The sequence below is a fragment of the Lycorma delicatula genome, chromosome 4 (assembly GCF_047948215.1).
Source record: "Lycorma delicatula isolate Av1 chromosome 4, ASM4794821v1, whole genome shotgun sequence".
NCBI lineage: Eukaryota > Metazoa > Arthropoda > Insecta > Hemiptera > Fulgoridae > Lycorma > Lycorma delicatula.
Window position 1 is genome coordinate 70,107,867 of NC_134458.1, and position 15,504 is coordinate 70,123,370.

Below are 15,504 nucleotides of genomic sequence, written 5' to 3' on the forward strand. Positions count from 1 at the left end.
CAGATCAAGAGAAAAATTATGGTTTATTTTAATACTAGATTTAAATTCTGCTTTACAATACACTAGACCTCTCAATGTTCAAGGATTATATTTCAGTTAAAATATTTAATGTAAACTTACTGCATATTTAAATTTCTGAAAAAGTATCTTATTATTTGTGACCAAATCACAATCAGTATAGCCCTTTAATCAGCACCTTTAATCAGGTTGCTTTTACCTGAATGAACCAGGTTGCACCTTGAATGAATTAGTTTCATCTAATGAAGCTAAGTCATTTTTTAGGTCAATAAATAAGTAATTTATTATCATATTTTATTTTTTTATTTGTATGAAGTAGGTACAGGTGAATTTATTTTATTTAATTACCATTTACTTATTTATTACAATAAATAGGCAGGCACCTGGATCGATTGAATTTCAAATGCATTCTCATTTATTTTATGTTACTTACATATCAGTTAATTCTATGTTGTATCCTCAATTTTATGACAGTATCCACATTATACTGTTTTACTGTATCTTCTGTCTGTAAGAATGGGTTTTAAAGGATCAATTGGTAAGATAGATAAGTCAATTAAAACATCAGGAAGAAATGGCCGACTACTGAAATAAAAATTACTAAAAAATTATAGAGAGGAAAACTACAAAGTTAAAAAACAATTATTTATGTTTTCTGTTGTAGATGATAAGAGAAGTAAGTAAAATGACAACTAGAATAAAGTTAAACAACTTTAGGTTAATAAAAGATTAAGAAAATACTTCTCTAAAAAAAATCTTTTAGTAGCATTTACAAAAAAAAAAAAATCTGGTGACAAGATAGAATCAAATGATTTTATGAACAGTTATGAATGTAAACTCACATTTTAACATTTCAAAAAATTCTTATATCTTTCTTAAATGTGATATAATCTAGCACTGCAAATAATAATCATCAATTTACATTAGATTTGTATTCGGTGATCATTATTTTTATTTAAGGATGGTTACTGCACCCAATTTACATTGAACATTGGGAGTCCTGCATACTGCAAGTTAAATAAATAACAAAAATGGAGAACTATACAAAATAAAAATAAAAAATAACTATAACTAAAAAAATAATAAATACTTAAAAATGGATTTAAGATGAGTAAAATGAACAAAAAATTAATATTTAAAAAAATAATCATGCAACCATCTGGGTTACTTCATATGGGAATGATCTTAGAAAATGCAAAAAAATTAATTCATGAAATAATACACTAATTTTATTTTATTTTTTTTTAGTAAGTAAAAAATATATAAATGTTATATAAATAATTTTATAAAAAAAAATTATAAAAATATTACATAACAAGGCTTTTAAAAAATTAACTATTTCCTTATATCAATGCTCACAAAGCAAATAAAATATTGACTAAAATGGCAGAATAAAGCATTAAGGATAAAAGAAATCTATTAGTAACTAATATTAAATAAAAATAATACAATTGATAAAAATCCCTTAAAATTTGAAAATTACAATATTTCATTTGTAAAATATAGATTATTTCCATATAATTTAAATGAATGTGATAACAACAAAATGTTCATAATATATGATAAAATCTTTTGATACTTAATTGTAGATAAATAAAGAAAATAAATACAATGGAATTATATAACAGGAATTATTACATAATCAAATTTTAAATGCAAAATTTAATAATATAATGTGAAAAATGGTTAAAAATCTAGGTTCACCCTGACATTATCATATTGACAAACTCCTCATAGTTGACATTTCCTTGGGAATCTTCCTGACCAGCCAGCAACTGCTCCACTTCCTCATCAGTTAATTTCTCTCCTACAAAAATAAATAATTAAGATGAAATTTTATTTGTTTAAAACCGTATATTAAGTGCTAGATAATCTGATGTGAAACAAAAGCTATTTATAAAAAAACTACTAGTTATTTTTAAAAACTTCTAAAGAATGACATCTATCTCATAATGAGCTTACTGGTGAAAGTAAGCTGTTTCATGCCATCTTCTTCAATGAGCTGAATGCATTCTAGCATCTGTTAAGCCCAATTAAATATACTTGACTAGTTTAACATGCAACGCTTCACTCTGTTCATCATGGGACCGGCAGTATAAAGTAATTACTCTCAAAGATTGAAATTGAATGGAGAAGCCTCTTGTACCTGTTTTATATGCACAAAAGTATAAGAAAAACTGGGACTAACAATATAAAGTAAAATATTAATATACCACTTTCTGTTGAAAAACAACATAATGCACAGTAGTCACATCCTATCTAGTAGGTAATGATTAGTAATAAGCAAAAATACACTAAAAATGTACTTTAACATGAGTCGACTATGACATGCATTGTAGAAAAATTTTGTATCAACAAATTTTAATGCAGCAACTCAGCAAATACAATGATCACAAATTCCATTCTGAACTAAGTTGCTGGTGTATTTTCCAAAGTTACATGTAGTTACAATGCTTGTAACAGATAAGAATACATATGCACATGAATGAATAATTGAAGTGTAAGCCATGTCAGAAATATTAGTTCTCCCAAAGAATCAAGATACCTATCTTGGTAGTTAGGGAATCTATTAATTTTGAATCCAGCATATTGTTTTTACTATTTTTGTTTTAAGATGACTAAAGTGTCTTATTTTTAGTAGTTAATGATTTTAAGTTGATAAAAAATTGTTTTTCAAAATTATCTTAATGAATTATTTGTTCTTTTCATGCCTTTGTAAACTAACTGATAATCAGACAATTTATTACATATTCATGCAGTATTCACATTCATATGAGGCAACTGGAAGGCTTAAAATTGTCTGAAAAAGTGTTCATTTGTCAGCAAAAAAGGGAGGAGTGAAATGCTTTACTGCTGTTTTCTTTACAAGCCAAATGCAATTACATATCAGCATGCCAAGCACACTAATATGTAGTTCTTCAATTGGCACCATTCTGTTCACCACAAGAACAGGCTGCAAAATGAACTGGTTCCTTTGTACTGTAGAGCTTCACGTGCATTACAGCTATAAGAAAGACTGGGGCAGATAATCTAAGATAACAAATTAGATTTTCCCAAGTTTTTATGAGATTCTTATAACAACAGATTAAATTTTTATAAGTATGAAAATTAATATTAGAGAAAAATTACTGACCCAATGTTGTCAACAAATGCCTCAATTCAGCGGATGAAATAAATCCATTGCCATCTTTATCGAAGTGCCGCAACCCTTCAATGAAATCATCAGTTGTGTCACTACTTCGGGCCTTTGAAATTGCTTGATAAATAGGAAGGAACACTTCAAAACTGATTCTTTCATCTGCAAAGAAAAACTTTATCCATCAACCTGTATATCAAAGCAATCTTGATAATTTGCAAATCTTTTTAAAATCTGATAATTTTACTTAATGTTAAGACTTCAACAGGATGGTTCAATTAATTATTTTGATAAAAGGGGAACTTAAATAATGCACATTTCTGAGCTTACTGATAACCATTACTAAAAGAAAGCATAAAAAGGAAGTCTGAATCACAATAATCAACATCTTCTGACAAAACATTCATCTAGGACAGATAAATAGCATTCAACAATCTCTACTTTGGATGAAAACTAAGTTTGGTCTTTGACAATAAAAAAAGAAAAATTCTGAAAATTTGAAGGGCATTCATTAAAATATAAGTGAGTAAATTCTGAATTAAAATTTGGTCAACTAAACCTTTCTTCCACATTTTTTTCACTACTGCATACCACTTCTTTTGGATATTAATTCATAGCACTTTTACAAATTTTCCAATTCATATCATTTTCAAAGAATCCAGCAACAATTTCTCATTTTGTTAAAAAATAAATAATAGAACCTATTTTGCATTAGAAGGCAATTAGAAATGAAAGCACATACACAAGTACAATATATTAAGACTGTTATTTCATATAGACACATCAGACATGGCTGAGAAAACATAATTTTTCTCACATTTTTATTAACTTTCCATCAAACTTTTAGAATGCTTCTTTTTTTTAATGCTATTCAGAAAAACAATTTATATTTGAAATTTATAAAACAAGTAACTTTATGTCAATAAATTTATTGAGCAATTCATGTTATATAAAACTTACACTGTCACAACAGAAAAACAATATTATATTATGTAAAAATGTTTCAAAATTAAAATCTAACAATAATGATACAAAAATGATTGGATTTTAAAGATAAAGAACTCTTTGTTTTTTCAAATAGTTTTATGACTAATTCAATTTCTGACAACAAATTTATTCCAAGCTCCCATTATTTTTTGTATACTGCAGCAACAGGAAGAGAGGGGAATTATAAATGTAGAACATACTCATTCTGCTTTGAACCAAAGCAAACAAAATGCGATCCTGTAAAATTTAGTTTTATACTGCACATCATACTTTATTCAGTTAATTCTGCATAAATATGTCAAAGAAATAATTAATTCTGAACAAAAATTTACAAAACACCTGGCTTATGCTGATGAGCAAATTTTTTGACATCAGACTCTGTTGGATTTTGTCCTAACGCTCGCAATGCATCACCTATCTGGGAGACATGAATTTTGTTATCGCCTCTGCTATCGAATAACTGAAATGCTTCTTGAAACTCTAGAACAGATAAAAATTATAACACAAGAGTAAGATTTATAGTACATAAAATTCAAATTTAATTAGATATGTAGTATGAAGAGATCAATTCTAACATTACATTATTGATAAATAGTTAATGACATAAAAAGGAGTCATAAAATATTATAAAGGGCGATTCAAAGAAACGGGAAATTTTGAAAGTTGTGTTGGTAGCCATGGGCGATTGGTACCACTTGATAAGTGGCGCCAGCCTCTCTAACCTAACCTGCCATTTAGTTGCCATGGATCCTTGGAGTGGTGTGCAACATGCATTTGCTATCAAAGCGTTTTACAAAAACGATGACAGTGTGGAGGGAGCGTGTAGAGAATTTTGCCATCATTTTAATCTGGGACAGCACGACCGTGTTCCATCAGCTCATGCAATTAAAACATGGATATTTAATTTTGAGGAAACCGGTTCGGCAATGAAAAAGAAACCTCCAGGCCGTGAGCGAACCATCCGTACACCACAGAATGGTCAAGCTTTACAAGATGCTGTCACACGAAGTCCACATCGGTCAATCCGTCATCTCTCAGAATCTTTACAAATGCATAGTTCAAGTGTTCGAAGAATGTTAATGAAGGACTTGCAATACAGTACCATCCATACAAGTTGCAGATCGTCCAGGAACTGAAACCGAACGATGCAGTTGTGCGAGCACAATTCTGTAATGTAATGCTTCAGAAGATAAATGATAATGAAGAGTTTGTTCACGAACTGTGGATGTCAGACGAAGCACATTTCCACCTCATTGGAATTGTTAAGCAAAATTTCAGATACTGGGCACAAGAAAATTCTACGCAGCTACACCAGCGTCCGTTGCACAGCCTGAAAGTGACCGTGTGGTGTGCTATGTCATCTTACGGTATTATAGGTCCTTATTTTTTTTGAGGATGACAACGGTCTTGCGATTACAGTGACGTCGGCTCATTACGTAGCCGTGCTTGAAACCTTTGTTGTGGAACAACAAAAGAGATTTCCACCGATTCTTAACACAGCCTGGTTTCAACAAGACAGAGCAACGTCACATACGGCACGAATATCGATAGCAGCTGTACGCCGATTGTTTGGGCAACGTGTCATTTCACGAATTGGTGACATTAGATGGCCTCCCAGATCGCCTGATCTCTCAGCTTGCGATTACTTTTTGTGGGGTCACCTTAAAAGCAAAGTGTTCCACAGTAGATCTGCTACAACAGAAGAACTGAAGGTAAAGATCCAAGAAGCAATTGCAGAAATTCCAGTTGAGATGTTACGTCAAACCGTGAACAATTTAACGAAGAGACTTCGTGAGTGTTTACGTAGAAGAGGTCACCTGGAAGATGTCATCTTTAAAAAATAAACTATAATGTATGTATACTAAAATGGCAACATTTGTACAATTACATGAAATAAAATTCATTTTCTAAAAAAAATTTTTCATTAACATTATTTAATTTTTTTAATTTCCCGTTTCTTTGAATCACCCTGTATAATGAAATTCAAAATAAATGAATACTGTTATTCTAAAGATAAAATAAGGGGGGAAGGAAAAATAAGTAATCTTTAATTTCTTTAATTAAAATCTTTAATTTCTGCCAAGCCTGCTTCTTACAAAAACAGCACCTTCTCATTTTTTAAATATTTTATTTTAATCATGTATTTACGGAGTCAATGAAGAATAGAGGCAACAGATGAAACATGAATAGAAATTTTTAGTTAATTACTATTTCTGATAATTTATCTCAAACTATTACATTACTGAGGCAAAAAGGTAACCTAATCCTTTATAGAAGAGGTATATCCATATTAATCTGTTTGATAAATTGCTAGTAGTGCAATCATATTTAATTCACTTGATATGAATTTTTGAAATCTTCCTTTTAATGAAAAGGAAACAATGTATTTCTGCAAGACCCAGGAATCCCACCTACTACCTGAAAATGTCTCTACAACCATGAATGTTGCATCGAGGTAATACTGTGTTAAAGAATAAAAGACAGTAATATTTTCAAGTTAGCATGCATGTTGAAATGTGACAAGAAAAGTCTCAATTGCCTTTCACAACCATAATTTGACATTATTTATGTGCATATGAAATAGTGTCAATAAACTTGTGTGAATCAGACTTACAAATATCAAGCTAATTACTATTGACTGGGATAATATCATTCAGGAAGCGTGTTGCTTAAGTAATTATTTAAAAAGTTAAATACCGAAAAAAAAACTGTGGGAATTGTCTTTTTTCCATAAAAAAAAAACAAATCTGCTTTACAACAGTGGATATTTAGCAAAGTCTGACATGACACAAATAAATGTTTTGACATCCAAGAGTACCTGTCTGATCTTTTGTTACATTTTTAAATTTAATAAAGAACCAATTCATGAAAGTAGCAAAACAATGTACACTATGGAAAAACCAGAATCCCACTTTCTGAAACCCCATGAGATTCATTTAAGGAGTAACTACTAGCAATACAGAGTTCTAGCCATCAGAGATAGGTTTGAAACTGTCTAAAAGATAAATACCAAAATTTACCACTTTTGGTATAATTAATTCTTCCATTGAAATTTGTAACTTATATTACTGCTGCAATTTAAAAATCAGAATGTAAGCTCTGAGATATTGCCATGAGACAGAGAAGAAATGTACATTATTTTCTAATATTTCCAACTAAATATTTTGGTTTTAAAGTTTGTTAATTAAGTTAAGAATGAAATTACATTCAGTTAAGACTAAATTAAGTTAGGTTAAGTTAAGTGCAATATAGATTATTTACAGAGTAAATAATTTGGTTTAAGTAAAATTTAGTTAGGTTTAAGTCAAGGTCTTAACCTTGACTTAAACCTAGTTAGATTAGTGTAAAATACATTATTTTTAAACTAAATAATTGGTTTTGGTATATAATTATCGACTCAGCCTAACAATCAGCAAACTTAAAATTTAAGGTTAATTAGGTGAGGTTAACGAGCGAAGTAAGCATTAGGGTATGTTGATATAGAAAGTTCAGTACACAGAATCGTTAGTTACCTAACCTAAACCTAATTAAAATCAACTGAATTTCACCTAACCAAGTTATTTATTCTATAAATAATGTATTTTATGAGGGACGCAACTCAGGTGAAAGGAGTTTCCAACAAAAAATTTCAATTGTAACAAATAACTTAGGTCCTAAATATGGTCAGAAAATTACAATTATACAAAATATTTCATCAAAACCAGATGCAAGTGCCTAATTATAAACAATTACCTTATATTCTTGTTGAATAATCAATTTAAACCAACTCATAACATTTAAAAAATAAATTTATACCTTAATACATATTTTAATGCTAACAAATTTCAGCAAATTGTAAATTGTTAAAGCAAAAACAAAATTTTTAAAGAATAAGATTAAAATTTTTAATAAAAAAAAAATAAGCAAACAAAAACCTTTTTATACCAAATTTATCTTATATTTAACAGAAAATCTGCAAAAAGTCAAATCAAAGAGAGTACGTTTTATCTATAATAGAATTCTTTAAATTAGACATGTACACATCAGAAACAAAATTACTTTAAAAATACAAAATCCATTACCTGACTAAAAATCTTCTCTTTGTTGCTGAACCTTTTTCTTTTTTAAATAATTAAATTTCCACATATTAAAAACAAACATTTTTTCTATACTGCTAACTGCACAAAATATGGAACAATTATGAAAGCAGCATGTAAAAAAAAAGTGTGTAACAGTAAATTTTGCCATCTTGATTCCTTGGAGAAGTAAATTTAAAGAAAATTACTTTTAACAAATTATTCTAACTTGACTCTTTTTGTAATTTATGGTAGAACATGTATACATGTATGGTAGAACAAAATACAGATTTAAAGTTATATGTACAGTAAAATATTTCACAGAATATAAAAATAACAAAATAAAGAAAACAATGATGTCTAAACAGTAATAATCCAATTATTTGTCATTTTACTAACATTAATTATTTTAAAGGTAACAGCATTTGCAATACCACAATTTTAGAGCAAAATTTTTAGTAAAAGGAAAAGTGAAATTAAGAATTTAAATAAAGCTACTAATAAAACTATCAATCAGTAATGTGCAAAAATTTATCTAAAATTAAACTTAAAAACCATATAAATTGCAAATCAAATTATGTGATAAAACATTTAAATTAGATATATTAATTAAATATAAATTCACTTTTACATTTTGTTTGAGATATTTATAAAAATTAAACTAATTGCATTTACTTTTTTCCACTTTCTTTGAAAATACTGACCTTGCCACATATCTACAATAAAACAAATTTTTTTTCTAATTGTAAAGCACACAATGAATTTGATTCAATGATGAAATGAAAAGCATAATGTCAGTTAAATGTATTTGAGTAAATTTTGCTCACTTCATTTTTTGGTATTTTGAAGGAGAAAATAAAAACGGGAATCAATTCTGATAGAATAAAGATAAATAACTAAAAAGATTCACTTAAAACATTTAATTTTTAATTAATTCTGTCAACTTATTTCTTGTACTTTGAAAGTGAATATAATGAAACTTACAATATTTTCATGTGAAACAATAAAATCAAGCTACCTGGATTTATTTTTTTGTCCATCTTTAAAAATTCTGTACTGCCAAAAAATAAAAAATTATGTTCCTCAAGTGCTACTCACTAAGGATTGTGGTGCACTGAGATGAAAAGCAGAATGTTAGGTGTATTTGAAAAATCCAGCTTACTTGATTTCTTGTCCTTTGAAGGAGAAAATAAAAAAGTTAATTTTTATTTTTACTCTTGCAACTTGATTTCTTGTCCTTTCATGTGGAAAAAGTTAACATTTATTTAGTTCAGTCAACCTATTTTTTGTACTTTCTAAACTGAATGTAATAGAACTTAGAATAATTTTAATTTAAAATAATAAAATCAAGCTATCTGGAATTATCTTTTATGTCCATCTTTAAAAATTCCATGTTCCTAAAGCACAACTCAGTACAGACTGTAGAACAATAATGACATGAAAAGCAGAATATTAACAGTATCTGAAAAATCCTGTTCACTTTATTTTTGTATTTTAAACAAGAAAATAAAAAGTGAACTTTCTTTCAAAGAGAAAGTAAAGAAGTAAATGTTTATTTAATTATGTCAACTTATTCACAGAAGTCTTCTTGTGTACCTTCAAGAAGAAATAAAAAAAATGAAACTTTAATTTTATTAACTTATTTCTTGCTCTCTCAAAGGAGGAAAAGTGACTATTTATTTCCATAAACTTGATTTCTTGTATTTGAGTGGAATAAATATAGATGTTAATTTCATTAATTCTAATAATTTAATTTTTTTTTGTAAAATAAATAAAAAAGTGAATTTGTAATAGTTTCATGTAGATTTCCTGGCATCTGAGCAGCAATTAAAACATATTAATTTTACTGACTTTATTTCTGATAATATGCACACCTATTGCGAAGCCATGTTTAGATATGTTATATTGGCATAAAACACACAAGAGAGTATTTCTAAAAATGGTTAATCTAGAGAAAACACATCCAATGCATTTAAATACAATTATTCCTTAATTGGTGAAATATGTCTACAAAACATTGAAGGGTTTGGGAAGAGAATAAGTTTTTTGTGAAAACAGAATTTCATATTTCCTGATAACTACTGCAGATGATTTTTAAATTACAGTTTAGATCTTATTTCCAGATATTTTCAATTTTATAGAAAACATAGTTATGAAAAAACATGTAATTGCAACATGCTGTATAACCAAACAAATTTCCATGAAGAACTTGCAGCCTTCAGTAACATAAATATCTACAAATATAAGTTGTTAAATATAAATAAGTAATATTTCAATGACTTTACTACTTTATTAGGCAGAGTTGGTATTGGTCAAATAGGTAGGTAAACTATACTACTTAAGTGTCACGATGTTATGTTCCTTACGACAATCAAGCTTTTTACTTAATTTCTTAGTCAACGAAATATGATGAAAATATATGAATAAGTAACATACCTTCTACGGAAGTCATTACTTTGTTCACAATTTCAAATCCGTACATTTTTGTCAGTTATAGGTTAACTTAACAAAGAAAGAAAAAAATAAGAGTACAAGAACCTGCAGCGACAGAAACACTAAAGTGATAAATGAAATACTGCTATATGTATATACAAATAAAGAACAAACAGAATGTAAAAGTAAACTTTCAATTCATGCCCAAATAAGGTAAACTTAGAGGGCCGTCATCTCAAAGTCACTTGACCTCAATCCTAACTAGGTTTCTCTTACCGGCCAACTGGTCTTCTGAAAAGGATCCCTGCAAAGAAAAACAAGGTAATCAATATGAGATTTACAGTACCCATAGGATTTATGGAAAAAAACTAAATCTAAAAATGAAAAATGATAATTACCATTTTCGCCATGAAAACGACTCTTTCAAAGAAACAATTACGTCACTATGCTTCCATCTGATATCATCAGCAGTTGTAGTAACAGCACTAACCTTCGACAAAAATAAAGTAAATAGACCTCAAAGATCGTTTTTTTTGTGTTCATCATATTTACTTTAAATAATTCCTCATTATCTGATGAATTGTTCATAAATATTATCTTGATCAAAACTTATATGGTGTTAGCGTGTTAAATCTCGCATTTCTAACAGAAGACAAATATAACATGAAAGGAGTAAAATATACGGATGAAATCACTCATACTGATATCAGACATATTTTTTGATGATTTATTTAACAGATACGTACATTTTATTACTACGAAAAATAATTGGCTTTTTTGCTTAAAATATTAACAATAAGCAGAAAACAAAAACACCATTGTTATGATGAAATTGGTTTCCCGCAGATGTTACAAATTCCGTGGCGCAAGAGATAGTACATTTAAAAAGGAACGTGTCGTGGAATCATGAACAACCTATTAAGAAAAGATATTAAAGTACTATACTTTAACAAAATATATGTATGTATTTAAAACATAGGCAATTACATTTTTCTTGAGGTTTATTACGGAGAGCCGGGATTCTTATGTTAAGCAGCAGTTGAACTTATTAACGTAGCGAAGGTAGTCCTAAAGGTGGCTGGCTACACACTTAACTGCAAGCTTGACAAGTCTGCATGAACAATAATTTTGTACAAGCATGCTTGAAAGTCTATATGATGATTCTATGCAAGCATCTTGTTTGTCCTAGCGGCATGAAGATTGATAGAATTTTCTTTATGCAGCTTGAACAAATTACTTGAAGATTTTATTAGAATTTACCAAAACGAACCATGTCTTTGGCGTATTAAATCAACGAATATGAAGACCAGGCATCATATGATACATTACTCCAAAAATACAAATTGATCGACCCAAATGCCGATGGGGAAACCATTGTAATGAAAATAAATACCGAAAGAACCAATTACTGGTCAGAGAAAAAAAAAGTTGATGGATCTCATTGCTCAGGCTGTAGTACAGATCAGATATATAAACCATACACTGTGGTAACCCTTTATTGGACATTTTATGAGATCAAGATACTCCGAGGAAATCTGTCTGAATTTATATAAAACAAGAGGTAAGTTTATTTAATTTAATGCAGCCATTCAATTAAATATGTTTTACATTTCTGATTATTATTAAAAACACAAATCAAGTAGCCCTTATTGTATGGAATTGTGTTGCCAAGGCACTTTTCCCTCATTTAAAAAGTAATTTATGAATTCTACTCTCATTTGTCTTGCGTTGAATGGTGTATTTCCAGTGTTATGAGATCTTTGCAATGGTAAAATATTTGAATTCTCGGTTGTGAAACCGGCTCTGTTTATTCCATTATCAATGTCTTCCACGTCCAAAGAATCTTGAGGAATATATGTTTGTTATTAAAAAATTGTGTACAGCACAAGTTGCTTTGACAAGATCAGTACAATTTAATTCTAAGTTTATAGCATTGCAAACAATTCTACAATGTGCAGTCAAAATTCCAAATAAGTTTTCAATAATTTGTTGTGCCCTTGATAAACGGTAGTTTTAAATTTTTTTCTCGATGCAATCCAAATCAGCTTGCCTATATGGTTTTAATTTGTCAGTTCTTAATGGAAAAGCATTGTCTGCAACAAAAACGAAAGGCAGTTTTCATGAACTATTTATAACTTCAGTTTCTCTCAGAATGTTTAATAAATTTTTCTGTAGTTTTCTGAAAAACTGTCTTCTGAAGAACACCTCCAAATATCTTTCTGTTCCTACCAGAATCAAACAATATAAATCTATTTAGCATCTGCAATGGTAATACCATGCTGTGTGTATTTTTGTAGTTAAAAAAATATGAGCCACTTTCAGCTAGAGGGATTATCTCAACATGTTTTTCATCTAGACAACAAGGAAAATTCCACTTATTTTCGAATTCACTCACAATATTTTTCCAATCTTCGGTTTGTGGGAACAGAAACATAAAATTATAGGTATTATAATTGTGGATGTATTTATTTCTTTGTTAATGTAAGTATTTATTATTATTACTGGTATGTACTAATGTACATATGTATGTAGATTTGTACAGTTTATTATGTGCAATAAATAATTTAATTAATTATTTTCAAGAAGAATATCAACTTCATCAAAACGAAAACTCAGTACCAAATATAGAGAATATATGTACAAATTCAATTCAAATGAAAACTCAATAGAAGAGTTAGATGATTTTAAAGAGACAACAGGACAAGAAGTAAACAATTAATTTGATGAAAATGTCATTGTATGCTGTGAAAAAAGAACACCACCCGCACGATCATCTACACCAGATAAATGTGATAATATTATAAGTGCTATTGAAAATCATTTTAAAAAACCCAAACCAGTAAATGACAGATATGTTTTTTGGAAAAAATGTAGCTATGAAAATAAGAGATATTAAAAATAGTACTCAAAGATTGTTAGTAGAAAAATAATTAATGAGATTTTTTAATGGCTGAAATGAATTTGTTAACCATGTCACATTCTACCTGTAATGACAACAATTCATTTTCTATGTTCAGTCAGCCTCAATATCCAAATAATATCACACATTATGATTGTACATAATGTACAATCATCATGATGTGCATTGTATCATTATTATTGTACTTCTCACACATTATTGTCTAGTACAAGCTCTTTCGAATCAAGTAATCTGAATAATAATAATAGACCACTTTCTGCCCCTCTTTCAATTACCAAAAACCAGGATCAAATGTAACTACAACCATTTGTATGAAATCAAATTCATTAAAATCAAATGATTACACCGAGAATGAAAATACAAGTTCACTTGCTTCATACTTGTTCAGTTACGAAGATATCTGATTTAATTTTTGTTTATTTGGTCAAATATAAAAACCAATCTTATTATTTGTGTTTTATTTAAATAAATACCTTCAAATAATGTTGTTTCAGTGTTTTGTATATTGCATGACATGCTTCTGGAATTATGGATCTTAAAGCTTGTGGCAAATTAACAGTTGAATATTTAAGATCTTCGTAGCTACTTCCTGTAGTGAAAAATCGTAGCATCACTGTCAATCTCTCACATGGTGTTTTAGCCTCTATCATGATTGTGTCCTGTCTTTTAATCCAAGATGTAACGAGCGCTAATAGATCCAGATATGTCTGTCCATCTATTTATAGATAATTATGCCAATCATGGGAATTTATTTTCAATTTAATCAATAAATAAATGTGAAAATAGTGTTTTCTTTTTAACAACCAGTCCTTGCATCAAATGCTTCGTTTCTTTTTCTTTTTAAAATTAAAGCAACTAAAGCCAGTGCGTCATCATCCACTGTTCAACCAAAAACTGATGCTGCTCCATCTTGCATGTATCGTGTGTAGGCTATATGAAAGTTGTGCAAGTTTGTACAAAATGCTTGTTCATGCAGGCTTGTCAATCTTGCAGTTACACATGTAGCCACCTTAAGAATATGAAGCTGAGAATGTTAAGCTGTTATGGTTTATTTCTGAATTCATAGGCTATGCAGTAACTACACAGGTCACCCTCAGTTGATTTCATTCCTTTATATGTAACAAATAAAAATTATATTTTAAGTATTTTTGTTGTATTAATTAAATAAATTAAAGTTTTGATAGTATAATAAAATTTGATACGTGTATTTAACATTTTATGTGTTTTTGTTTAACACCTCTTAAACTGTGAAACAAGCACTAAGTGTACATTAATTACCATGATGTAAAATGGTGGTGAATCTAAGATAGTAGTGTAAAGAGGCTCTTAGCTAGATTCTGAATATGCACTTTCCAACATTTACGTAAATGAGTGTGGTAAAAGGGTAGTAATAATTATTTTAATGCCGGCCTCCGTGGCGCGGAGGCCTTTCATCCGGAGGTTCCAGGTTCGAATCCCGATCAGGCATGGCATTTTCACTCGTTACAAAAATTGTCATTCACATTCATCTCATCCTCTGAAGTAATATCTAATGGTGGTCCTGGAGGTTTAAAAAAAAAAAATTATTTTAATAAAAATACATTATACATTGGGGTTAATTTGAAACACATTTCAAAAACTCAAACCACCCACAATTAATATTCTTAATATAGTGGGAGAAGACAAAAATCATTTGTTAGGTAACAGATTTCAGATGTGTTTAAAAAGTGATTAGTAAAGCAGTACTCTGTCCACAATAAATGAGCGTATATTAGTCTGTTGTATCAATTATACACTAGAGTTTCTATAATATTTTTAATATTGATAATTTACACACTTAACAGCTTATAGTAAGCTATCACAAAGTCACTGATAAACAGGTGCTGTTTGCAACAGACACTAAAGGATAATGTTTTGCTTGATTCATTTCCTGTTAACTAATCAGTTTGCATGCAAGAAAGCATATGCTAAAGAGC

At 29.1% G+C, this 15,504-nt stretch overlaps 1 protein-coding gene across 2 annotated transcripts; it reads right to left on the minus strand.

Moving 5' to 3' along the window:
• Nucleotides 1–4: 4 nt before the first annotated feature.
• Nucleotides 5–11,137, minus strand: Mlc-c (Myosin light chain cytoplasmic). 2 transcript variants are annotated; one of them, XM_075363290.1, is made up of 5 exons: nt 11,028–11,137; nt 10,906–10,933; nt 4,481–4,621; nt 3,152–3,316; nt 5–1,825 (listed from the first exon to the last, which is right to left on the minus strand). In XM_075363290.1, exons 1-5 carry the CDS (start codon nt 11,037–11,039, stop codon nt 1,719–1,721), a joined length of 453 nt encoding a protein of 150 aa, XP_075219405.1. In that variant the 5' UTR covers nt 11,040–11,137; the 3' UTR covers nt 5–1,718. The 2 variants fall into 2 exon arrangements, with proteins under 2 accessions (XP_075219405.1, XP_075219404.1); XM_075363289.1 differs by lacking the exons at nt 10,906–10,933; nt 11,028–11,137 and adding an exon at nt 10,633–10,778.
• Nucleotides 11,138–15,504: the final 4,367 nt, after the last annotated feature.

What these genes read in the sequence shown, in the direction of transcription:
- Mlc-c (XM_075363289.1), bottom strand. Translation starts at nt 10,678, where the DNA reads ATGTACGGATTTGAAATTGTGAACAAAGTAATGACTTCCGTAGAAG. An exon ending in AGTAATGACTTCCGTAGAAG is followed by an intron (nt 4,622 to 10,632) that starts GTATGTTACTTA and finishes TATCTGTTCTAG; the next exon opens with AGTTTCAAGAAGCATTTCAG. An exon ending in GCATTTGTTGACAACATTGG is followed by an intron (nt 1,826 to 3,151) that starts GTCAGTAATTTT and finishes TTATTTTTGTAG; the next exon opens with GAGAGAAATTAACTGATGAG.